The sequence below is a fragment of the Scyliorhinus torazame genome, chromosome 4, assembly GCF_047496885.1.
Source record: "Scyliorhinus torazame isolate Kashiwa2021f chromosome 4, sScyTor2.1, whole genome shotgun sequence".
Lineage (NCBI taxonomy): Eukaryota > Metazoa > Chordata > Chondrichthyes > Carcharhiniformes > Scyliorhinidae > Scyliorhinus > Scyliorhinus torazame.
In genome coordinates, this window is record NC_092710.1 from 204,554,267 (window position 1) to 204,581,959 (window position 27,693).

The 27,693-nt window shown below is 47.2% G+C and overlaps 1 protein-coding gene across 1 annotated transcript in view; it reads left to right on the forward strand.

The window, feature by feature from the left end:
• LOC140411467 (adhesion G-protein coupled receptor F2-like) overlaps window positions 1-27,693 on the forward strand; it is a gene marked incomplete at its 3' end in the record, with an annotated part of 138,317 nt that overhangs the window by 50,016 nt on the left and 60,608 nt on the right. The window contains exons 6-7 of the mRNA XM_072500564.1: window positions 1,078-1,136; window positions 9,182-9,297. Coding sequence (XP_072356665.1) covers window positions 1,078-1,136; window positions 9,182-9,297 — 175 coding nt within the window. The remainder of the gene's footprint in view (window positions 1-1,077; window positions 1,137-9,181; window positions 9,298-27,693) is intronic.

The following is a 27,693-nucleotide window of genomic DNA, read 5'->3' on the forward strand; positions in this document are numbered from 1 at the left end:
CCACGGCACCGGCCCGCCCGCGGATCGGTGGGCCCCGATCGCGGGCCAGGCCACCGTGGGGGCACCCCCCGGGGTCAGATCGCCCCGCGCCCCCCCCAGGACCCCGGAGCCCGCCCACGCCGCCTTGTCCCGCCGGTAAGATAGGTGATTTAATTTACGCCGGCGGGACAGGCAATTTATCGGCGGGACTTCGGCCCATCCAGGCCGGAGAATCGAGCGGGGGGGCCCGCCAACCGGCGCGGCGCGATTCCCTCCCCCCCCCGAATATCCGCTGCCGGAGACTTCGGCAACCGGCGGGGGCGGGATTCACGCCAGCCCCCAGCGATTCTCCAACCCGGCAGGGGGTCAGAGAATGTCGCCCCATATATTGGCCATCAAAGTGAACCTGACTTGATTCTATGGAAACCTCCACCTCCTTCAGGCACCATGCCTGATGAAAATATTAGCAATTATGGACTTCCATTGGATTGTTGCATCATTATTCTTGGCAAAGATTACAGTGGCTTTTTGTTACTTTCTGCAGGAGTACTGACCAGGAAATTCTCCCATGCTTATGGCCTGTCACTAGGCATGTTGGGTTTACAGGGTGAAGTTCAAATTGAGATACAAACAAATCTAAGTTTTGTCCGTTCCAGTCAAACTAGCCTTTTAATAATAATTACTGCGAATATTGATTTCTGCTAATCTACCTCCCAGGCACTGAAAATTAACATCACATTTGGGGAATATTTTACTGCTGGTTTTAATTGTTGGTGAGATTTTTAAAATGTGAAGATTTTATATTCACTCATGTTGCTGATGTTTTCCTCATTGAGCTGTTCGCAAATCACACTATTGGCAACTTATTATGTTGGAAACTGAAGACCTAAATCCGCAAAGTCAAATCTAACTTATTGTAATTGTCATTAGTTGCCCTGTCATAACAAACTTTGTGACAGCCTATTGTAATGATATGAAAGCATTTCATTTTTGTACATATATTCTTGTAAAATTAAAACCGTTTGCCACCCTTTTTGCAGTTTACACATTTATTTTTACAGTGTAATCTTTCTAATCTACTTCTACCTATTTCTCTAGTTGCGAGATGCCTATAAAAAAGTGCAACCTGATGCTGAAGTAACCATTTTAGGATTCACGTAAGTAAGATTTTGTGAGGAGAGATTTTTCACAGTCGCATTTTATTTTTAATGACAAATGTTAAACTTGGGACTCTGATATATAAGTAAAAGCTGGAAAGTGAACATGTGACAGAATAGAAACCTTTATGCATTTTATTTTGAACACAGATTGGTACTTTCTATTGACATTGCCTAGATCCCAAGATCCCAAATATCTGCTCTGCAATTAAAAAACACAATTTTAAGATGGTTCACAATGTAAAGATCAAAAAGGGACACTGTGATGTTACTTCTAGAAGGTGTGGACACCTTCTCCCCCCACCCATAACCTGGGCACTTTTGTCAGTGTTTTTTGATTCCACATTCCACGGCATGTAAATGATAAGAGCTCCCTCATACACAGTGCGGTGGCATACTGGTTAGCACTGCTGCCTCACAGTTCCTGGGAACTGGGTTCAAATCCGGCCTCGGGTGACTGTCTGTGTAGAGATTGCACGTTTTCCCCATGTTTGCGTGGATTTCTTCCAGGTGATCCGGTTTCCTCCCACAATCCAAAGATGTGCAAGTTAGGTGGATTGGCCATGCTAAATTGACATTTAGGTGTCCAAAGATGTGTAGGTTATGTGGGGCTATGGGGATAGGGCGGAGAGTAGCTTTGGTAGGGTGCTCTATTGGAGGGTCAGTGCAGACTCAATGGACTGAATGGCCTCCTTCTGTACTGTAGGGATTCTGACTTCTATGACTAGATGCAAATCTTAAGGGTGAATTGGGAGGGACAGTGACTAAGGTCCAAGAGTGCAGTTTATCACTTATGGTGAAGTGTGTTTCCTTGCAGATTAACATGTCCACATTCTTCATTAGGTTATGAGTTAGCAGTCTTGCATACGGAACTTTCAAAAATTCTTTCATGAGATGTGAGTGTTGCTGGCAAGGCCAGCATTTATTGCCTATCCCTAAATAATAATAATAATAATAAATCATCTTTATAAGTGTCATAAGTAGGCTTAGAGTAACACTGCAATAAAGTTATTGTGCAAGCCCTCTAATCGCCACACTCCGGCGCCTGTTCGGGTACACTGAGGGAGAATTCAGAATGTCCAATTCACCTAACAAACTCGTCTTTTGGGACTCGTGGAAGGAGACCGGAGTGCCCAGAGGAAACCCACGCTGACACAGGGAGAAAGTGCAGACTCTGCACAGATAGTGACCCAAGCCGGGAATCGAAGCCGGGTCCCTGGTGTTGTGAAGCAACAGTGCAAACCACAAATGCCTTTGAGAATATGTTGGCAAGCTTCTTGAACTACTGCAGTCATTTAGTGTAGGTGTACTCACAGTGCTGTTAGAAAGGGAGTTGCAGGATTTTGAGTCTTCTCTAGTCTCTTGGGCAGTCCCTCGACATCAAGGGTGACTTGCCTCTATTCTGGAGAGGTGGGTTCTGTGGTGGCTGAATAGTCCAATCCTGGATCCGCAGACTCTGCCACAGGTTTGGCAGGTGATGTTTGCAAAGGTGGGTTGGGCGCTCTGGATTCTGTGCTCCCTTTCCACTGTTTATGCTTGGCCTCTGCATGCTCCAGTCTATGATGATAAAGGTGATTTGCGCCTTCATGGTTGCGTCTTCTCAATTCTGTGCATTCTAAGGCAAGTGATTCCCATGTGTCGATGGGGATGTTGCATTTCTTTAGGGAGGCTTTCAGGGTCCTTGTAGCATTTCCTCTGCTCTCCTAGTGATCGCTTGCCATTGAGCAGCTCCGAGTATAGCATTTGTTTCAGTAGTCTTGTGTCAGGCATGCGGGCAATGTGGCCGGCACATCGCAACTGGTTGAGCGTAACTAATGACTTGATACTGGGGATATTAGCCTGGGAGAGGACACTCATGTTGCTGTGCCAATCCTGCCAATGGATTTGCAAGATTTTGCAGAGGCAGCGTTGCTGACATCTCTCCCTGGATTTGAGGTGTCTGCTGTACATTATCCATGTTTCTGATGCATACAGGAGGCTGGGTACCACGGCTGCTCTGTTGACCATGATCCTGGTGCTGGATTTGAGATATCGGTCTTCAAACACTCTGGGCTGGATTCTCCGCAGCTCCGCTCCGAAATTGCGTTTGGCGCGGGGACGGAGAATCAATTTTTCCGACGAAATCGGGCCCGGCGCTGGTCCGCCGATTCTCTTGACCCCAAATATCCACGCGTACACAAATTTTTCCGCAAGGCTGGGAGGCCACTACCAGAGGCCCGCCCAGCGATCCTCCGCTCCCGACCGAGTTCCCGACGACGTGGAACTAACATGCTCTGGCCGGTCGGGACTCTCTAGTGGCGGCTGCAGACTCGGTCCGTGGCTCCCTCGGGCGCGTGGCCGATCTGGCGGGGGGGGGGGGGAGGAGGAGTCTACATCTGCCAGATGCCTCCGCGGTCTGAATCTGCCAGGGCCCTTGATGTGGTCGCTGGAGGCCGCTGCAGTGCGCATGTGCGGACTTGGAACTGGAAGTGCGGGGGCTCGTATCCGCAGCCAAAGCTGCGTGAAGCACTCCAGATCCCTGCTCGCACACTGAAGGTAAGTGAATCGGCTTGTATTTTTTTTCTGGAAACTCGGGAGTGCAACGCCTGCATTTTTAGGCTGGCGTGGAGACATAGCCCATTTTGGGAGAATACAGCCCTCTGTTTCTCAGGTCACCAAAGACCGCACTGGCGCTTTGATGTTGGATATCGTTGTCAATGCCTGCTCGTACCGAGAAGTGGATCCCGAGGTACGGGAATATGGAAATATGGAATTGATCCACATTATCCAAGGGCTCGTCGTGGATCTTAGAACATAGAACATACAGTGCAAAAGGAGGCCATTCGGCTCATTGAGTCTGCACCAACCCACTAAAGCACTCACTTCCACCCTATCCCCATAACCCAATAACACCCCCCTCACCTTTTTGGTCACTAAGATAATTTATCATGGCCAATCCACCTAACCTGCATGTCTTTGGGCTGTGGGAGGAAACTGGAGCACCCTGAGGAAACCCACGCATATACTGGGAGAACTTGCAGACTCCGCACAGACAGTGACCCAGCGGGGAATCGAACCTGGGACCCTGGCGCTGTGAAGCCACAGTGCTATGCACCTTTGCTACCATGCTGCCCAAACTATCTTGATGGTTGTGGGGCAGTTTTGTGTGGCAGGAGCAGCGTGGTGGAGAATCTTAGTTTTCTGGATAGTTAGTCTGAGGCCTATTCTCTCCTATGCCTCAGTGAATGCATCAATGATGGTTTGTAGCTCGGTCTCTGAATGTGCGAACACACAGGAGTCACCTGCCTACTGCAGCTTAAGATAAGAGATTGGGGTGGTCTTGGTTTTAAACTGGAGGCATCAGAGGTTGAAAAGTTTCCCACTTGTCTGGTAGGTTATCTCCACTCCAGCGGGGAGCTTCAGGGTGACGGAGTAGAGTGTTGCAAGAAAGATGAAGAAGAGCATTAGTCCGATAACGCAGCCTTATTTGACCCCAGTTTGCACACACGAATTGGGTCTGTGGTGGTTCCGGTTGTGACGGTCTCCGCTGTCATATCATCATGGAGCAGGTGGAGAATGGTGACGAATTTCTGCGGGCAGCCGAATTTGAAGAGGTTGTTCCATGATCCCTCACGGTTGACAGAGTCGAAGGCCTTTGTGAGATTCCTGGTGGCAGCACAGTGGTTTAGTGCGGCACAGTGGTTAGCACTGCTGCCTCACAGAGCCTGGGACCTGGGTTCAATTCCGGCCTTAGGTCCTCCTCATCTGTCCTCCTCGTGCTCCGGTTTCCTCGCACAGTCCAAAGATGCGCAAGTTAGGTGGATTGGTCATGCTAAAATTGCCCAAAGAGTTAGGTGTGGTTGCTGGGTTACAGGGATAGGCCGAGGGATTGGTGCTCTTTCCAAGGGTCAGTCAGACTCGATAGGTCGAATGGCCTCCTTCTCCACTGTAGAGATTCTGTGAAGATCAGATCCATTGAGCCTCTTGATGGGCAGCTGCACTGAGACACTGGGGGGAGGCAATTGAGTAGTATTCACGTGATGACCTTTACCCTGTTGCAGAGTAGGGAAACCCTTCAGTAATTTCTGCTTTCTCCTTTCTTGAAGATGGTCCGGCATACTCTCTTCCTTCCAAACAAGGATGATGAGGTTGTCGATTCTTGTCAAGAGTGCCTCTCTGCCGCATTTTAAGACTTCTGCGGGGATTCCACCTTCGCCAGTTATCTTGTTTGTTTTCAGCTGCCAGGTGGCTTTTTTGACCTCAAGCCGAGCTGCTGTTGCACTGAGATGGTGGAGGGTAGCGTGTTGCAGGATGGTGTCGAGGGCACTTGTGTCAAAGGCTGTGTCTTGGTTGAGGAGGTCCTTGAAGTGCTCTCGCCAGTGGGCGTTGACTGCCTCTCTGTCTTTGAGGAGCATCTCTCCATTTTTGGCTCTCAGTGGGATTGAAAACTGGGTAGTCAGATTGCTGTTAGAAAGTGAATCCAAGGATTTTGATTCAGTTATGGTGAAGGATCAGTGATTATAGTTCCAGGATGGTGTGTGGTTTAGAGGGGAGTTGCCGTTGATCGTGTTTCCATGCATTGACTGCCCTTGTCCTTGGAGATGGTTGAGGTCTTGACTTTGAAAGACGCTGCCAAAGATTGCTTCGCAAGTTGCAAGCAGTGCACCTTCATGTTCTTCACAGTGTTGCCACTGTATCTTGGTGATGAAGAGAGTAAATCTTTAAGGTGGTGATAGGGTGCTGGTCAAGTGGGTTGCTTTGTGCTGAATGATGTTAAGCTTTTAGAGAGTGTTGTTGGACCTGTTCTCAACCAAGCAAATGGAGAGCTATTCCATCACATTCCTGACTGATGGTGAACAGGCTTTGGCGAGTCAGATAGTGAATTACCCAGTGGTTAGCACTGCTGTCACAAGGTGCCGAGGACCTGGGTTCGATACCGGCCCCAGGTCACTGTCAGTAGTGGAGTTTGCACATGTGGAGTTTGCACATTCTCTCCGTGTCTCCATGGGTCTCATCCCACACCTCAAAGATGTGCGCAGGGTAGGTGGATTGGCTACGCTAAATTACCACTTAATTAGAAAAAAAGTGAACTGGGTACTTTAAATTAAAAAAAAAAGTGAATTACTCACTGCAAAATTATTAGCCCCTAACCTGCTCTTGTAACCGCATTTTTATTGACTCATCCAATTACGTTTCCAGTCAGTGATATTCAGGATGTTAATGGTGACGATTCATTAATGGTAATGCCATTGTCAATCGATGGTAGTCAGTTTCTCTCTTGATGGAGATGGACATTGCCAGGCACTTGTGTGGCGCAAAAGTTACTTTATCAGCCCAATCCTGAATGTTATCCAGGTCTTGCTGCATTTGGATACAAATGCCAAGTGAAAGGTAGTGTGCAGCCACCAAATATACACTTGTCAATTGGATGCCACATTAACTTATTCAAACAGGGGCAGCACGGTTGTGCAGTGGTTAGCACTGGGACTGCGGCACTGAGGACCCGAGTTTGAATCCCGGCCCTGGGTCATTGTCCATGTGGATTTTGCACATTCTCCCAGTGTCTGACTGGGTTTCACCCCCATAACCCAAAAGATGTGCAGGTCAGGTGGATTGGCCACGCTAAATTGCCCATTAATTGGGAAAAAAAATAATTGGGTACTCTAAATTTACAAAACAAACTTATTCAAACAGGGATTAACTGTGTTTAGGAAATGTTACCTTCATTGTCTTGGAAAGAAAAGAAATAGATTGCATTTAAATAGCATTTTTCATGATCCCCAGTGCTACTCGGGTCATGAAAGGACACAGTTTATGTTTATTAAAGTTTTCCTTATTAGATTTGCACATTAGTTTTCAAGCCAGCAATCACTGGATACTCTCTGCCTCTTCATGTCGTGTTGTTGCTGATAGAAACACAGAAAGATTTACAGAAAAGAGGTAGGCTATTCAGCTCACATGTCTGTACCAGCCAGAGAAGAACTGTTTAATTACCAACTCTCCAGAAGCTGTTTAGTTTACCGCACCTCAAATGCTTTTCCAAGTGTTTTTTAAATACAATGTGAGCTTTTCAGCAGTGAGCTCCAGATCCCACCATCCTCCGGGGGAAAAGTCAACTTCCTTCTAATTATTTTGCCAATTACTTTAAATCCATGCCCTTTGGTTATTGGTTCCTGTTATTCAGTTTATCTAGGCCCCTCATAATTTATATAACACAGTTAGATCTCCCTTTCGCTTCCTCTGTTCCAAAGAAAACAAATCCCAGCCTATCATTTACAAACTTAAAACCACATTTCTCCATTCCTGACAACATCCTTGAGGCCTTCCAACCTTCACTCATCACTCAACTACTCTGGCCTGTCTTTCTCATTCCTCCAAGTCACACATGACAATCCATTTTTAAAAATTGTGTGGAGTACAATGCATATCCTTATGATGATTGTATTTTCAGTTTGTCAGGACTGCCGTTGATATAAAGTGCTTTTGCGGGCTGAAAGACCGGTCAAAGAATCCTTTTCACTTGATTCCTCTTCAATTAGGTTTACATTTGATCCTCTGGTCAGTCTGTCCAACTGGTTTAAAAAGCTCTCATAAAATGCATGAGAACTTTATTTTAATATCTTAGAATCATAGAATTTACAATGCAGAAGGAGGCCACTTGGCCCATCAAGTCTGCACCGGCTCTTGGAAGAGCACCCTACTTAAGCCCACACCTCCACTCTGTCCCCTTACCCCAGTAACCCCACCTAACCCAAGGACAATTTGGCGTAGACAATTTGGCGTGGCCAATCCACCTAATCTGCACACCTTTGGAGTCTGCACAGTTCCAGACTTGTTTATGTCCTTCATTGCACCTCTGGAATGTAGTTAAAAGGGGGTGTTGGCAGATCAATAATGCAGAAGATTAAGCTAATATTGGAAATAATCAATATTTATGCCTTAGTATGATGGTTTCAAAATTTCAATTCAGGTTTCAACAATCAGAAAAGCTGGATCTAGAAATTGTTCCTTGTTGAGGAAGCCAAGACCCCAAAATGGCGGGATGGATGTTTGCGAATGCTTCTGACCACCTTGTACACCTTGCCATTTTGCATAAGGCCAAACAAGTGGCATCTTTAACTAGGCCAGCAGCAGGCCTATACAAATAGGGCTCGAGTCCAGGTGGTGTTAAGCCTTCAACATTGTTTACTCTGAAGTAGCCAGCATGATTACTGGCTGCATTTGGGGAAACTAGCCCCAGTGATTTGCTTGTAACAAAATGTTGAATAGCTTCCCTGATGTGGAACCAAGAGGAATGGATTCCATTTTTTACTTCCAACCACCATCCCGCCCAATTGTCACCACTCTTAATATTTCCCCTCCTGCCTGGACCTGGCCCCTTTAGTCCCAAGCCAAATCGTCCATCACTAATTTCCCACTTCCATGACTAGAACTTCTGACATGTTCATTTGCGGTTTTATGCTGTCTTCCTACCTCTGTTCCTGACTGACCACTACTCATCCTGAGCCGAGGGCTACTGAGGTCCTCGCAATGCTTCAATTTTATTCTAATTCATGCCAGCTGTATTACAGGGAATGCTGAAACCAACATCAAGGGTGTCCCAGACGTCACCAAAAATGTTTGATTCCATTTTTTTGGCCTGAGATTTTTAAAAAACTCCTGTTGATGACTGAGGTAATGTCCCAGTAGGTATTCAGGCCATTACAGAGCTGTTCCAGCTTCTGCATGGTTAGAAGAATCCAACCTGTACCGTGGAAATTCCATTGCCGATTACATTGTGTCCAGCACTTTCTGTCAGGGAATTCTGGAAGTGGCAAAGTAGCCACTGTTTAAACTGAGGAACCACTGACACTTCAGTGGCAGCTTCAGCCTGGTGAGTCTCCAATTTTATATTTTGAATATTATTGAAGAGAACTCAGCTTTTATTAACTATGCAAAGATATCTAACTACCCAAAGATAGCTAAGATAAAGGCTGAATTTCCCATTCATTAGGTTCTTATTTTGAATTAATTGATTTAAGTAAAATGGCTGCAATAATCCCCTTTTCTTGTCTTTACTGATTTAGCAACGGGAGTGTAATTATACTCCATGAATTAGTCACTCCGGTGCCATTAACTAATGAGGAGATCAACAGTCAAATCCAAAATCTCTCTCCAAAGTACACAACTAAGTTGCTACCTGGTAAGTAATCTTTGGAAAATAAAATAATTTTGCTGGAGAGCATTTGAAGTTATAAATGTGTAGAAATTGAATACTTATCACCTAACTAAATAGGGTATCAATAACAAAAAAACAAAATATGAAGGAAACACTCAGCACGTCTGGCAGTATCTCTATCTCTCTCTATATGTGGAGTCTGCACATTCTCCCCGTGTCTGCGTGGGTTTCCCCTCGGTGCTTCGGTTTCCTCCCACAGTCCAAAGATGTTCAGGTTAGGTGGATTGGACACGCTAAATTGCCCTTAGTGTCCAAAAAGGTTAGATGGGGTTACGGGCGAGGTGTCGGGTGCTCTGAGGTACAGACGAATCAACACTGTTGCGATTGGTACAACGCAGTTTTATTCCATCTAACTATTTATACATCAGACTTGGTACTCAGCACGTTGTGTCTGTGTGAGTGACTTGCTATGAGGTCCTGGCCCTGTGCTGTCTCCAGATGGACTGCCCAGGAAGTGTCGTGTTTCTTGTCTTATACTGTGTCTGCTCTTGTCTGTGATTGGCTGTCGTGTTATGTGTGCTAATTGGTCCGTTGGTCTGTCTATCATTATGTATGTGTTATGATGTATGTTTGAATATCATGACATCTCCCTTTTTTACAAGATTATGTGCCTACGTGGTTATAAATATAAATGTGACCTGAGTGCAGCTAAAGCTGTGTATGTGTGCGTAATGTTTACATCATGTACATGGGGCTTAACTATATACAAGGGGCGATGTCAGGTGTGACATGCTAACGAGGTTGTACCATAACAAAAGAAGAACAACGTGGAAATTTGGAACGATCAAACGAGGCCTGTAACGATAAAACAGTGACATGTTACAAAACAGTGGTTGCAAAAGTTTGACGTGTGAACAGTCTCATATGTCCAGTCCAGTAGGTGGGCGACGAATTTGAGTTGACCGTTAGGGTGGCACTCCATTCATCGCCCGGATTGATGGTGTTGAGCCGGTTTGCATCAATGGCCGCAACCCGGAAGGCGTCTTGGTCATCTGTGTCGTCGGTTTGGATGTCGTGATGTGGAGGCTGAATGGTCCGCACGTTCCTGCGAGGTTGTCGGAGATGAGGAAGATCAACAGGTTGAGCCGCTCGACAGTAGGCAGCGTAGTGGCCCATCTTGCCGCAGCGTAGGCATTGTCGGGTTTTTGCAGGACATTGCCCTTTTAAATGTGCAGCTCCACAGTTGCCGCACGTCATGGCGTTCGTTACGCCACTGCGCATGCGCAGTTCGGTCTTGCGTCGGGCGCGCCTGCGCAGCACGTCCCTCAGTGTTGCCGTAGGTTTTGGTGCGCACAAACGCGGGAGGCCTTAAAAAGCACGCGAAACGGTCGCCCTCGTCCGGGCCGCGGGCCGGGAGAAATCTGATTGCCTGGACGCGTTCGGCCTCGTGGGCGGCCTGGCTTGCCGATTCGATCGCGTGGGACCCCCTCCGTGCCGATTCGGTTGCCTGAAATTGGGCATATCGGCTAGTCGCATTCTCATGCAGGACACAGGCTTCAACTGCAGACGCTAAGGTCAGGCCTTTAATTTTTAGAAGCTGCTGGCGGAGGCCACTGGAGGCAACGCCAAAAACGATCTGGTCCCGGACCATGGACTCTGAGGTGGTGTCGTAACCGCAGGACTGCGCGAGTATGAGGAGGTGCGTCAGGAAGGACTGAAAGAGCTCATCCTTACCTTGCAGGCGCTGCTGAAAGACACACCTCTCAAAGCTTTCGTTGACCTCAACATTGAAGTGCTTGTCGAGCTTGAGGAGGACCGTGTCATAATTAGCTTTGTTCTCGCCTTCCGCGAACACCAAGGAGTTGTATACATCGATGGCGTGCTGACCTGCGTCAGTGAGGAGCATGGCAATCTTTGTTTCATCCGAGGCACCCTGTTTTTCATTGGCTTGCATGCAGAGTTCGAAGTGCTGCTTGAAGAGCTTCCAATTTGTGCCCAGGTTCCCAGCGACTTGCAACGGCTGCTGTTTGTTGCGGGTGTCCATGGCTCAGGATGGCAGAATTGCCGGTAGGTATCGATTCACTCCTGGTATCATGAGGTGTTGGGTGCTCTGAGGTACAGACGAACGAACACGGTTGCGATTGGTACAACGCAGTTTTATTCCATCTAACTATTTATACATCAGACTTGGTACTCAGCATGTTGTGACTGTGTGAGTGTCTTGCTATGAGTTCCTGGCCCTGTGCTGTCTCCAGATGGACTGCCCAGGAAGTATTGTGTTTCTTGTCTTATACTGTGTCTGTTCTTGTCTGTGATTGGATTTCGTGTTAGGTGTGCTAATTGGTCCGTTGGTCTGTCTATCATTATGTATGTGTTATGATGTATGTTTGAATATCATGACAACGGGGATAGGGTGGAGGTGAGGGCTTGGGTAGGGTGCTCTTTTCAAGGGCTGGTGGAGACTCGATGGGCCAAATGGCCTCCTTCTTCACTGTAAATTCTATGACTTCACAGCTAAAGAGGGGTAGAAATATCATGGGTTTTACACTGTTGAAGAGAAGGGTGGAGCAGGTAGAGCAAGATAGAAGGTCAGAAATAGGAAGCAGCTCAGGAGAGATTTGACAAAGCCACAAGACAAGAGTGGTTATGATAGTGTTAAAGACTGAGACAGGTGTTAAATGTGGCATAAAGGTCAGATAGAAAATAAGGGTCTGCACTTCCTGGAAGCAACACAAGTAAATGTGTTACAGACAGGCCTCATTGAGGGGAGGGAGTTGTGAAAAATCTAACAAAATGGAGGACAGAGTTCATGGTCTGAAGTTGCTGAACTCAATGTTAAGTCTAGAAAGCTGTAATGTATTGTAGCAGTGTTATGGGCCAGGGTTTAGAGAACCCCAAAGTGTATCATGCAGTTCACCTGACTTTTCATAGATTGAGGTATGGGGAGCACACTGCCCACTCTACAGGTGTGGTACAGCAGAAATGGAAAAGTATTTTTTAAAGCAAAACAATGTTTATTCTATGAACTCAAGTTAACCTTTTTAAAACATACAGTGAACATCTTAGCAATCATTAATTCAAATGCAACCACCAAAGAGTACAACACTAAGTAATCCTTTAAGCTTTCCTTTTAACATCCATAAGACTTAAAACACCTTTTACCAGAAGCACATCAGGTTAAAGTCACTATCGTTATTGGTTTTAAATCACCAGGATTGATTTACAGTTTTTGATTACAGAGAGAGACTCTAATAATGAAAAATGAAATTAAAATCACTTATTGTCACAAGTAGGCTTCAAATGATGTTACTGTGAAAAGCCCCTAGTCACCACATTCCGGCGCCTGTTCGGGGAGGCTGGTACGAGAATTGAACCTTGCTGCAGGCCTGCCTTGGTCTGCTTTCAAAACCAGCAATTTAGCCCTGTGCTAAACCAGCCCCATACACCTTCTGGCTGTGACTGCAGCTATCCAGCTCTGAAAACGAAGCTAAAACACACCCTGCAGCAAACAGCCTAAAACGAAAGTAAAAAGCTGACAGACAGCCCAGCTCCACCCACTCTGACATCACTGCAGTAATAAACATCCATTTCTTAACGGTACTCCCCCCAAGAAAAAAAAAACCCATCAACTTCAAGATGGTTTCATTTTTCACCTTTTCACTATCCTTTAAGAAATGCACACAGTAAATATACTTTTTGTTTCAAAAAACAAAACGGGTATAATAATATAGTTCATTTTTTTCCCGTTCTTCTTCCAACTGAAATTTTTATCGACGGACAGTCTCTTTGAACAAGAAGGCCTCTGCACGATCCGTCCATTTCTCTACGCCTCGGCATGTCTCTTTAAAGTCAGATACTTTAGTTCAATCTGATCACAGAGTCCCTTATAATTCTCCAACACAGGAGCATTGGTTATCACAGCGTTCAGGCAGTCAAATGCATGTTGAAACTCCGCTGTCCACTGAAATTTGACGTTTCTTCAGCAAGTCCATCAGTGGAGCAATCACACTACAAACATTGTTCACCAATGTTCGATCAAATCCACTCATGCCAAGAAATCGAATTATTTCCCTTCATCTCGAGGGTATTGAAAACTCCTCAATAGCTGTTGGTTTCACATCCAGTGTGACCATTCGACCCTGTCCGATTGTATGGCCAAGGAAAGTGACTTGGGCTTTGCCAAATTCACTTTTGGCTAGGTTTATCACCAAACCCGCCACGTGAAGTCGATCGAATAACTCCATCAGATGTTTCAAATGTTCTGCCTATGTCTGGCTGAAAATTACCAGATCATTGATGTATACCGCACAATTGGGTAATCCTGAAACAACTTTGTTAGTTAACCGTTGAAATGTGGCTGGGACGTTTTTCATGCGAAATGGCATAACTTTGAAACTTTGAATTGATATATACCATCTGGAATCACAAAAGCTGAAATCACCTTCGCCCTTTGGGATAAAGGTACCTGCCAGTAACCTTTAAGTAAATCCAATTTGGAAATAAAAGCTGATTGTCCCACTTTCTCAATGCAATCCTCCAAACGTGGGATAGGATAAGAGTCTGTTCTTGTAACTGCATTAACCTTTCTATAGTCCACACACAACCATTGGGTACCATCTGGTTTAGGCACCATCACTATGGGTGAGCTCTATTGGCTGCAACCCACTTCAATTATGCCATTTTTAAGCATACTCTCAATCTCTTTGTTAACCTGTGCCAATTTTAAAGGTTACATCTGAATGGATGTTGTTTGATTGGAACAGCATTTCCCACATCTACATAATGTATAGCCATTTTAGTACTTCCCAATTTATCTCCACAAACTTGCCCATGTGATATCAATAACTCAGGTCAGTCCGTTTTTCCTCTGGAAGGTAACTCACAATTTATCCCAATTCTTAAGAACATCCTCGTTTTCCAATTTAATTTGAGGTATGTCAAATTCACAGTCATCTGGATTTGGTTTGTCACCGAGTTAGAATCATTAAAACCGCCTCCTTTTTCTCTCCTTCCCTTTCAAAGTACCTTTTAAGCATATTAACATGACACACTTGGTGAGTTTTCCTTCTATCTGGTGTTTTTACCACATAATTCACCTCACTTAATTTCCTTTCAATCTGATAAGGTCCACAAAACCTTGCTTTTAAAGGTTCACCTATCACTGGTAACAACACTAAAACTTTATCTCCACTGGCAAAACTACGAACTTTGGATTTCTTGTCCGCTACCCCTTTCATCACATTTTGTGCAACTTTTAAGTGTTGCCTAGCCAATTAACCTGCTCTATTTAATCGTTTCCTAAAATGTGACACGTAATCCAATAATGTAAGTTCTGATTTCTCACTCACCAATTTTTCCTTAATCAATTTAAGTGGTCTTCTTATCCCATGACCAACAATTAGTTCAAAAGGACTAAATTTGGTTGACTCATTAGGTGCATCCCTAATTGCAAACAGTACGAATGGAATTCCTTTATCCCAATCCTCTGGATAATCGTGACAATAAGCCCTCAACATTGTCTTTAATGTCTGATGCCACTTTTCTAATGCTCCCTGCGATTCTGGATGGTATGCAGTTGATATAAATTGTTTTATTCCTAAGCTATCCATAACTTCTTTCAACAACCTGGAGGTAAAATTTGATCCAAGAAACCACCTGACCCACAACTTTTAATAGATTGTGGTATAGGGAGCACACGGCCCACTCTACAGGTGTGGTACAGCAGAAATGGAAAAGTATTTTTTAAAGCAAAACAATGTTTATTCTATGAACTCAAGTAAATCTTTTAAAAACATACAGTGAACATCTTAGCAACCATTAATTCAAATACAACCCCCAAAGAATACAAACTGAGTAATCCTTTAAGCTTTCCTTTTAACATCCATAAGACTTAAAACACCTTTCACCAGAAGCACATCAGGTTAAAGTCACGACTGTTATTAACTTTAATCACCAGGATTGATTTCCAGTCTTTAGATTACAGAGAGAGACTCTAATACATCTTCTGGCTGTGACTGCCAGTCTGAAAACGAATCTAAAACACACCCTGCGGCAGAAAGCCTAAAACGAAAGTAGAAAGCTGACAGACAGCCCAGCTCCAACCACTCTGTGTCATCACTGCAGTAATAAACACCCATTTCTTAAAGGTACTCTCACTACAGATACTTATATACACACCCACTTATAAACACCCATTTCTTAAAGGTACTCTCACATGACAGCAGGCTGAGGGCAGGAATCAGTGGAGCTCCTGTGTTTGGGTGGGAAGGAGCCATGTAAGGGGATGAGATGTTGGGGGTGATAGAAGGACCAGTATATCAAATAGTGAATGGTCCCTACAGAATGCTGCCAGGAGAGGTGGCAAGAGAAAATGTGTTTGGTGGCATCCTGCTGGAATTGGTGGAGATGGTGGAGAATGACCCTTTGAATACGAAGGGTGGTGAACTGAAAAATTAGGTCATGGGTATGATGATTGGATTGGATTGGATTGGATTTGTTTATTGTCACGTGTACCGAGGTACAGTGAAAAGTATTATTCTGCGAGCAGCTCAACAGATCATTAAGTACACGAGAAGAAAAGGGAATAAAAGAAAGTACATAATAGGGCAACACAACATATACAATGTAACAACAAAAGCACAGGCATTGGATGAAGCATACAGGGTGTAGTGTTAATGAAATCAGTCCATAAGAGGGTCATTTAGGAGTCTGGTGACAGTGGGGAAGAAGCTGTTTTTGAGTCTGATCATGCGTGTTCTCAGACTTCTGTATCTTCTGCCCGATGGAAGAAGTTGGAAGAGTGAGTAAGCCGGGTGGGAGGGATCTTTGATTATACTGCCCGCTTTCCCCAGGCAGCGGGAGGTGTAGATGGAGTCAATGGATGGGAGGCAGGTTCGTGTGATGGACTGGGCGGTGTTCACGACTCTCTGAAGTTTCTTGCGGTCCTGGGCCGAGCAGTTGCCATACCAGACTGTGATGCAGCCTGATAGGATGCTTTCTATCGTGCATCTGTAAAAGTTGGTAAGAGTTACTGTGGACATGCCGAATTTCCTTAGTTTCCTGAGGAAGTATAGGCGCTGTTGTGCTTTCTTGGTGGTAGCGTCGACGTGGGTGGACCAGGGCAGATTTTTGGAGGTGTGCACCCCTAGGAATTTGAAACTGCCAACCATCTCCACCTCGGCCCCGTTGATGCTGACAGGGGTGTGTACAGTACTTTGCTTCCTGAAGTCAATTACCAGCTCTTTAGTTTTGCTGGCATTGAGGGAGAGATTGTTGTTGCTACACCACTCCACTAGTTTCTCTATCTCCCTCCTATATTCGGACTCATCATTATTCGAGATCCGGCCCACTATGGTCGTATCGTCAGCAAACTTGTAGATGGAGTTGGAACCAAGTTTTGCCACGCAGTCGTGTGTGTACAGGGAGTAGAGTAGGGGGCTACGTACGCAGCCTTGCGGGCCCCCGGTGTTGAGGACTATTGTGGAGGAGGCGTTGTTGTTCATTCTTACTGATTGTGGTCTGTTGGTCAGAAAATCGAGAATCCAGTTGCAGAGTGGGGAGCCAAGTCCTAGGTTTTGGAGCTTTGATATGAGCTTGGCTGGGATTATGGTGTTGAAGGCGGAGCTGTAGTCAATAAATAGGAGTCTAATGTAGGAGTCCTTGTTTTCGAGATGCTCTAGGGATGAGTGTAGGGCCAGGGAAATGGTGTCTGATGTGGACCGGTTGCAGCGGTATGCGAATTGCAGTGGATCAAGGCGTTCTGGGAGTATGGAGGTGATGCGCTTCATGATCAACCTCTCAAAGCACTTCATTACGACTGAAGTCAGGGCCACTGGTCGGTAGTCATTGAGGCACGTTGCCTGGTTCTTCTTTGGTACCGGTATGATGGTGGTCTTCTTGAAGCAGGTGGGGACCTCGGAGTGGAGTAGGGACAGGTTAAAGATGTCCGTGAATACCTCTGCCAGCTGGTCCGTGCAGGCTCTGAGTGCACGACCAGGGATCCCATCTGGGCCCGTCGCCTTCCGAGGGTTCACTTTCAGGAAGGCCAATCTGACTTCGGAAGCTGTGATGGTGGGTATGGGTGAATTATGGGCTGCTGGGGCACTCGCCAGCGGATTGTTGGTTACCTGCTCGAACCGAGCATAGAATGCATTGAGTTCATCGGGGAGGGGTGCGCTGCTGCCAGAGATACTGTTCGGCTTCGCTTTGTAGCCCGTTATGTTGTTTAGTCCTTGCCACAACCGCCGAGAGTCTGTCTGTGACTCTAGCTTGGTTTGATATTCTCTCTTGGCATTCCGGATGGCTTTGCGGAGGTCGTACCTGGATTTCTTGTATAGGTCAGGGTCGTCTGCCTTGAACGCCTCAGATCTGTCCTTCAGTAGGGAGTCAATCTTGCGATTGAGCCATGGTTTCCGGTTGGGGAACGCACGTACTGCTTTCTTTGGCACGCAGTCGTCCACACATTTGCTGATGAAGTCTGTGACGGTGGTGGCATACTCATTTAAGTTGGTCGCTGAGTTCTTAAATATGGACCAGTCCACTGTCTCTAAGCAGTCACGTAAGAGCTCTTCTGTCTCCTCGGACCAGCACTGCACAACCTTCTTAGCTGGATTCTCCCGCTTGAGTTTCTGCTTGTATGCCGGGAGAAGGAGCACCGTCTTATGGTCTGATTTCCAAAGTGCGGTCGGGGGATGGAACGGTAGGAGCCCTTGATTTTTGAGTAGCAGTGGTCAAGAGTGTTGTTGTCCCTGGTGGGACAGGAGATGTGCTGGTGGAATTTTGGCAGTAATGGCAGTCTTGAGGTTGGCCTTGTTGAGGTCTCCGGCCACGATGAACAAGGCCTCCGGGTGTTCTGTTTCGTAGTTGTTTATTCCTGTGTATAGTTCGTCCAGCGCCTTCCTCACTACTGCCTGGGGTGGGATGTAGACCGCTGTGATAATGGCTGAAGTGAACTCACGTGGAAGATAATATGGGCGGCACTTCACGGTCACACATGTTCATGGCACACATGTTATGCATGACCTCCGACCACTAGGTGGCATTGTAAACCCATCACATCACCATATAATTTGCGAGTTGAGTTGGTCGTGCTGGGAGATTGACGTATTTGCAGTAGTTCCACAAGAGTTGTTTAGTGTTGGTAGTTTCTGTAGTTCATCATTCACTTCAGCCAGCCTACAGAACATGACAATGGGCTAGGGTCTGGCAGATGGAATTCAATGTTGCCAAGTGTGAGGCTATCCATTTTGGGAGGAATAACAGCAGAATGGATTATTATTTAAACGGTAAGATGTTAAAACATGCTGTTGTGCAGAGGGACCTGGGTGTGTTGGTGCACGAGTCGCAAAAAGTTGGTGTGCAGGTGCAACAGGTGATTAAGAAGGCTAATCGAGTTTTGTCTTTCATTGCTAGAGGGATGGAGTTCAAGACTAGGGAGGTTATGCTGCAATTGTATAAAGTGTTGGTGAGGCCGCATCTGGAGTATTGTGTTCAGTTTTGGTCTCCTTACCTGAGAAAGGACATATTGGCACTGGAGGGAGTGCAGAGGAGATTCACTAGGTTGATCCCAGAGTTGAGGGGATTAGATTATGACGAGAGGTTGAGTAGTCTGGGACTGTACTCATTGGAGTTTAGAAGGATGCGGGGGGATCTTATTGAGACATATAAAATTATGAAGAGAATAGATAGGATAGATGCGGGCAGGTTGTTTCCACTGGTCGGGGAAAGCAGAACTAGGGGGCATAGCCTCAAAATAAGGGGAGGTAGATTTAGGACGGAGTGTAGGAGGAACTTCTTCACCCAAAGGGTTGTGAATCTCTGGAATTCCTTGCCCAGTGAAGCAGGTGAGGCTCCTTCTTTAAACGTTTTTAAGAAAAAGATAGATGCCTTTCTAAAGAATAAAGGGATTCAGGGATATGGTGTACGGGCCTGAGAGTGGAGCTGAGTCCACAAAGATCAGCCATGATCTCATTAAATGGCGGAGCAGGCTTGAGGGGCCAGATGGCCTACTCCTGTTCCTAATTCTTATGTTCTTTGGACTGTTGGAGGAAACCGGAGCACCCAGAGGGAACCCAAGCACACACTGGGAGAACGTGCAGACTCCGCACAGACATTGACCGAAGACGGGAATCGAACCTGGAACCCTGAAGCTGTGAAGCAACTGTGCTATCCACTATACTACTGTGCTGCCCCTTAGATGCTAAAATAGTCCATGCCCAAATGCAGCAAGACCTGGATAATGTTGGGCTGACGATTGACAAGTAACATTGCACTTGGTCCCCAACTCCAAATCGTCTATGTAAATTGTGAACAACTGCGGGCCCAACACTGATCCTTGAGGGACCCCACTAGTTACAGGTTGCCAAACAGAGAAACATCCATTTATCCCCACTCTCTGCTTTCTGTTAGTTAACCAATCCTCTACCCATGCTACCACTTTACCCTCAATGCCATGCATCTTTATTTTATGCACCAACCTTTTGTGTGGCACCTTGTCAAAAGCTTTCTGGAAATCCAGATATACCACATCCATTGGCTCCCCGTTATCTACTGCACTGGTAACGGCCTCAAACAATTCTACCAAATTAGTCAGACACGACCTACCCTTTGTGAACCCATGCTGCGTCTGCCCAATGGGACAATTTCCCTCCAGGTGCCCCGCTATTTCCTCCTTAATGATAGATTCCAGCATTTTCCCTACATCCAGCATTTTCCCTACAACCGAAGTTAAGCTTACCGGCCTATAATTACCCGCTTTCTGCCAACCTCCTTTTTTAAACAGTGGTGTCACGTTTGCTACTTTCCAATCCACTGGGACCACCCCAGAGTCTAGTGAATTTTGATAAATTATCACTAGTGCGTTTACAATTTCCCTAGCCATCTCTTTTAACACTCTGGGATGCATCCCATCAGGGCCAGGAGACTTGTCTACCTTTAGCCCCATTAGCTTGCCCAATACTGCCTCCTTAGTGATTACAATCATCTCAAGGTCCTCACCTATCATATCCTTATTTCCATCAGTCACTGGCATGTTATTTGTGTCCTCCACTGTGAAGACTGACCCAAAAAACCTGTTCAGCTCCTCAGCCATTTCCCCGTCTCCTATTATTAAATCTCCCTTCTCATCTTCCAAAGGACCAATATTTACCTTAGCCACTCTTTTTTGTCTTATATATTTGTAGAAGCTTTTACTATCTGCTTTTATGTTCTGAGCCAGTTTACTTTCATAGTCTACCCTACTCTTCTTTATGGCTTTTTTAGTAGCTTTCTGTTGTCCCCTAAAGACTTCCCAGTCCTCTAGTCTCCCACTAATTTTTGCCACTTTGTATGTTTTTTCCTTCAATTTGATACTCTCCCTCACCTCCTTAGATATCCACGGTCGATTTTTCCCCTTTCTACCGTCTTTCTTTTTTGTCGGTATGAACCTTTTCTGAACACTGTGAAAGATCGCTCGGAAGGTTCTCCACTGTTCCTCAACTGCTTCACCATGAAGTCTTTGCTCCCAGTCTACCTTAGCTAGTTCTTCTATCATCCCATTGTAATCGCCTTTGTTTAAGCACAAAACACTAGTGTTTGATTTTACCTTGTCATTCTCCAACTGTATTTTAAATTCCACCATATTGTGGTCGTTCCTTCCAAGAGGATCCCGAACTATAAGATCATTAATCAATCCTGCCTCATTACACAGGACCAGATCTAGGACCGCTTGTTCCCTTGTAGGTTCCATTACATACTGTTCCAGGAAATTATCCCGGGCACATTTTATAAACTCCTCCTCAAGGCTGCCTTTACCAACCTGGTTAAACCAATCGATATGCAGATTAAAATCTCCCATGATAACCGCTGTACCATTTCTACATGCATCCGTTATTTCTTTGCTTATTGCCTGCCCTAGCATCCTGTTACTATTTGGTGGCCTATAGACTATTCCTATCAGTGACCTTTTCACCTTACTATTCCTGATTTCCACCCAAATTGATTCAACCTTGTCCTCCATATCCTCCATATCAAAGATTTGCAGGTTAGGTGGATTGGCCATGCTAAATTGCCCTTAGTGTCCAAAAATGTTTAGATGGGGTTGCGGGGATAGGGTGGAGGTATGGGCTTAGGCAGGGTGCTCTTTCCAAAGGCAGGTGCAGACTCGGTGGGCCGAATGGCCTCCTTCTGCACTGTAAATTGTATGATTCTATGAATCATGAATGGTGTTGAACATTGTGTGATCTTCAATAAACATCCCAGCTTCTGACCTTCTGATGGAAGCATTAATAAAGTAGCTGAAGACGGTTTGGCCTCGGTCACTACCAGGATGAACTCCTGCAGTGACATCCTGGAGCTGTTGCAACTGACCACAACTATCTTCCTTTGTGCCTCTTATGGCTCCAAGGGAGTTTTCCACTCGATTCCCATTGACTCCAATATTGCTCGGGCTCCTTGATGCCACATTCAGTCAAATGAGGTCTTGATGCCACGGGCAGTCACGCTCACCATTTTAATTCAAGGCATTTGACAAATATACACATAAAATCAGAAAAACATCACATCAACCTAATCACCAACCACAATTCTCCAAACCCCCCTGATATCGACACCATGCCTGCGTCTCCTGATATCGACACCATGCCTGTGTCTCGCCTTCGCCATTTTAATTGCCTAACCCCCAAAAAAAAATTCTCCCTGAAGAAATCAATGAATGTTTTCTACCTCTGGGTGAACCCCTCTATGGACACCTGCAGAGCGAACATGAACTTCTCCAACCTCAGGAACTCTGCCAGGTCACTCACCCACACCCCCCGCATTCAGTGGCTCTGAGTCTCGCCATCCCAACAAAACCCATTTCCAGGCTATCAGGGAGGCAAAGGCTAGCACATCGGACTCTCTCCCCCGAACTCGTCCCCCCCCCCCCCCCCCCCCCCCCCCCCCACCCACCCCGGGACTCCCAACATAGCAAATATTGCCACTTCCGGACTCGGAACCAGCCCCACAAAGAGCACTTTGGGCATTATGTCCAAGAACCCCTGCCAGAACCCCCTCAGTCTTGGGTATCCCCAGAACATGTGGACATGACTCGCTGTCCTACCCCCATCCCGCCATGCACACTCACACCTATCCCTGCAAAGTACATGCTTATCCTCACCACAGTCATGTGGGCCCTATGCACCACTTTAAACTGGAGAGGCTTAACCTCACACACAAGGACGCGTCTACCCTCCGCCCATATCTCAGCCCCACCTCCCCTCCCAATTGTACTTAATATCTCCACCGGAGCACCTTCCATCAGTTCCTTAACAATATCCGACAACTTCCCCTCCTCTATTTAGTCCTTCGTTAACTGCTCGTCTTGCCACACCGGAGGCAGCAGCCCCGGAAAGGACGACACCTCTCTCCTCACAAAATACCAAACCTCCAGGTACCTAAAACCCTTGAGCAACGCATACAATTCCTCCAGCCCTGCACGCCAGCCTTGCACCCGCTATAAACAATTCCTCCAGCCCTGCAAGTTTACCCCCTATAAACAAGTCCCTGAAGTACTCAATCCTCGCCTGCTGCCACCCCCGGAACCTCGCTTCTTGCCCCATCAGCACAAACCTATCGTTGTCGCAGATTGACACCCACAACTACATACCCTCCAACCCAAAGTGCTGCCTACACTGCCCCCAACTCTGACACCATCATTAGGCTCACAGTACTTGCCGGCGAGATTGGCAAAAGCGCCAACAACAGTATGGAGATGTGCATCAATGTAAATTCATGTAGGCTAGCTAGACACTAGAGGGAGCACCAGTGACATTACACACACACACTCAACCAATAGACCAGTTAGATAGGACACGAGAAATAGACATTCACAATGCACACGGAGGTGACACGACCACAGGGGGGAATTACACCAACCCATTTCTAAAGGACACCACACACATGATCTGCCTCTTTCCAGTGGAGACAGTCAGTGAGTACAGACACAGGGTTGATTCAATATTACACCCACCATGTGGATTGCAGCAGCTGGTTAGTCAGTCTGGGTAGCTATAGTAGGATTAGCAGTAGTGTTGAACCTGAGTAATAGAAGTGTAAATAGTTTAATAAACGTGTTGAAGTTATCTCCACGTCTGAACCTTCCTTTGTCAAGTGCACCACAAGGAAGCCGCTTATGTTACACCAACAACATAAATCAAACAGAGCTCTCAATCTCGTTCTCCTACATGACGCTGCCTCCACCCGCTCCCAGACCGAGCACTCCTCCACAGCCCATTTCATCACCATCACAATATTTGCGCCCCAATAATAATAACGCTAGCCATCCCCCTGTCCAGAAAAGTCCACCACATCAGCAGGCCCTTCCCCATCCACTTAAACCCATTGACTTTCTGAAAAATGACTCCGGGACAAAGATAGGGAGGTTCTGAAACATGAGCAGAAACCTAGGCAGCTCCATCATTTTCACTGTCTGCACCACCCAGCCAGCAACAGCGGCAAAACATCCCACCTCTTAAAATCTACCTTCTTCTCCTCCAGCAATTGAGCTAAGTTCAATCTATGCAGCTGGGCCCAGCTCTGTGCCTCTTGAATCCCTAAGTAGCTGAAGCGTGTCTACACAACCATAAACAGCAACTCCGCTAATCTCCTTTCCTGCACGCTGGCATTGATCGGGAATATCGTGGCCCACTTACCTAAACCTCTCTCTAGCTACCTGAAATGGCAGTGCCCCTAAATTGGACTCCCACCCGCCGCATTCACCTGAAACACCTTGCTCATCCAAACTTTCTGCTGAGACTCAGAGAAGGCGCCAAACCTCGGGCAGGTTCATGATCCAACCCATACTCACCAGTGGGTCTGACAAAAATAAACAACAGGTCTGCGTACAATGGCACCCAGTGCTTCCTGCACCCCCCCCCCCCCACACCCCTGACGATCCATTGCCAAGGGTTCAATCGCCAATGCGACGCAAATAACAGTGCAGACAGCGGATACCCCTACCTCATCCCAGGTGAAACCCAAAGCCCGGTGATCTCATCTTGCTAGTCCCCACGCTTGCCACCGGGGATGCATACAAAATATGCACCCATGCCACAAACCTCTGGCCCAAATCCAAACCTTCCCAGAATTTCAAACAACTACCTCCGCTCCACCCAGGTCAAAAGCCTTCTCTGCATCCATAGATACAATAACCTCCAGTGCCTGCCCCCTGACAGAGTCAAAACTACATTTCACAGCCTGCAGATGTTACTGGAGAGCTACCTACCTTTCACAAACCTGCTTGATCCACAGAGATCACCCCTGGCACACACCATTCCATCCTACCTGCAATCACCTTCGCCACAACTTCCATGTCCGTATTCAACAATGAGCTGGGCCTGTATGACCCACACTCCAGCGCATTTTCCCCTTCTTTGGGATCAGTGTAATTGATGCCTAATTTAGCGTCTCTGGCAGCTCTCCCCTCTCCACCACCTCATTAAGCATCCCCAGTTTATACAACTCTGCTGGAAAGCCGTCCAGTCCCAGGGCCATCCCTGACTGCATTCCTCGAAACTGCCTATCACCTCCCTCAGCCCCAGTGGCTCCTTAAATGCCTGCCTCTTTTCCTTCAACTCTGGGAACTCCAACTCATCCAATCATCCCATATCTCCTTCTTCTATGGCCGGCTTGGCCCTATACAACTTCTCGTGAAACCCCCTGAACACCTCATTTATCTTTCCCGGCTCTGACACCACCTCCCCATTCTCCGCCCGTACCCTTAAAATGTCCTTAGACACCGCTTGTGATGCTCGATCAATGACTCCCGAAGCGAGATTGGATGACAATTGAAGGCTTTATTGGACTAGATGTTTCCCCCAGCAGCGCAGGTACAGAATGCAGCAGCTGGGGAGACACTGACTCTTATACTCCCCCTTACTGGGTGGAACCAGCAGGCAGGCTTCATGTCCCAACTATCTTGCTGTCTTAGGTACCTCCCACACCAATGGTCTTACAGCTTCAACCTGGGTACCGTAATACCCCTAATACCGACTAGCACATTCACACCCTGTTTAAAAAAAGAGTCCGGCGGGGGGTGGTGGTCTCGCATTATACAGTGGTAGAGGTTGAGGTTATGGTGCTACCTGTTATACATTAGTACAATGTTTTGCTTTGTTACATGTCCCAACTATTTACAGTATTTATTGACATGTACATATCAAAATGAAGCAATTAGTCGATCTGGCGCCCTGGTCGGCCCCTGTGATCGTCACAGTTTCAGCGGTGATGCAGGCGCCGGCTCGGGCATCCGTGACTCCGGGAGCGTGACTTCGGTAGCTTCATCACCCCAAGATGGGACCAGTGGGGAAACCGATCCACCTGGGAAGGGGGCGGCCATGGGGTGCGCCGGTGGGAGGGAGGGTGGGGTTGGTGGGGGGGGGGGGATCCAGCGGGCGCCAGGTCCCATAGGGAGACCGTATCCTGTCGGCCGTCGGGGTACGCCACGTAGGCGTACTGAGGATTAGCGTGAAGGAGGTGGACCATCTCGACCAATGGGTCCGACTTGTGCGCCCGCACATGTTTGTGGAGCAGAATGGGTCCAGGAGCTGCCAGCCAGGTTGGGAGCGACGTCCCGGAGGAGAACTTCCTAGGGAAGACAAGGAGACGTACATGAGGTGTTTCGTTGGTCGTGGTACACAGCAGTGATCGGATGGAGTGGAGTGCATCGGGGAGGACCTCCTGCCAGCGGGAGACTGGAAGATTCCTGGAACGTAGGGCCAGTACGACAGTCTTCCAGATCATTCCGTTCTCCTTCTCTACCTGTCCGTTTCCCCGGGGGTTATAACTGGTCGTCCTGCTCGAGGCAATGCCCTTGTGGAGCAGGAATTGACGCAGTTCGTCGCTCATGAAGGAGGACCCCCTATCACTGTGTATGTAGGCGGGGAAACCGAACAATGTAAAGATACTGTGGAGGGCTTTTATGACGGTGGCTGCGGTCATGTCGGGACATGGGATGGTGAATGGGAACTGGGAGTACTCGTCAATCACGTTCAGGAAGTACGTGTTGCAGTCGGTGGACGGGAGGGGCCCTTTGAAGTCCATACTGAGGAAAGGAAAAGGAAGCCTTTACCAGGTGCGCTTTCTCTGGCCTGTAGAAGTGCGGCTTGCACTCTGCGCAGATTTGGCAGTTCCTGGTGGCGGTCCTGACCTCCTCGATGGAGTGGGGCAGGTTGCGGGTCTTGATGAAATGGAAGAATCGAGTGACCCCCAGGTGGCAGAGGTCCACATGGAGGGCCCGGAGGTGGCCCACTTGTGCGTTGGCACATGTGCTGCGGGATAGGGCATCAGGAGGCTCGTTTAGCTTCCCGGGATGATACAAGATCTCATAGTTGTAGGTGGAGAGCTCGATCCTCCACCGTAAGAACTTATCGTTCTTTATCTTGCCCCGCTGTGCATTATCGAACATGAAAGCAACCGACCGTTGGTCAGTGAGGAGCATGAATCTCCTGCCGGCCTGGTAATGCCTCCAATCCCACACAGCTTCTACTATGGCTTTTCAACGGAGGAATGACGTATATCTGAAGCATGGAAGGTGTGTGAGAAGAAGGCCATGGGCCTGCCCGCTTGGTTGAGGGTGGACGCCAGAGCTACATTGGACGCGTCGCTCTCGACTTGGAATGGGAGAGATTCATCGATTGCGTGCATCGTGGCCTTTGCGATGTCCGCTTTAATGCGGCTGAAGGCCTGGCGGGCCTCTGCCGACAGGGGAAAAACCGTGGATTGGATTAGTGGGCGGGCCTTGTCCGCATAATTGGGGACCAACTGGGCGTAATATGTCCTTGTTGTAGGTTAGATTAAGGATTTTTGCGGTATGGAGGAATTTCTGGAGGTTGGTGTCGTGGTCCTGCTGGTCGTGGCCGCAGATGGTGACGTTGTCGAGGTACGGAAACGTGGGCCGCAAACCGTACCGGTCAACCATTCGGTCCATCTCCCGTTGGAAGACTGAGAATCCATTTGTGACACCGAAGGGAACCCTTAGGAAGTGGTAGAGCTGCCCATCTGCTTCGAATGCAGTGTATTTGCGGTCGCCGGGGTAGATGGCGAGCTGGTGGTAGGCGGATTTGAGATCCACCGTGGAAAAGACCTTGTATTGTGCAATCTGGTTGACCAAATCAGATATGCGGGGGAGAGGGTACGCGTCGAGCTGCGTATACCTGGTGATGGTCTGACTAGAATTGATGACCATCCTGTGCTTCTCCTCCGTCTTTACAACCACTAATTGAGCTCTCCAGGGGCTGTTGCTAGCCTCAATAATACCTTCTGTCAGCAGCCGCTGGACTTCAGCAGCCGCTGGACTTCCGACCTAATGAAGGTCCGGTCCTGGGCACTGTACTGTCTGCTCCTGGTGGCGACGGGTTTGCAATCCGGAGTGAGGTTCACAAAAAGGGAAGGCGGGTCGACCTTGAG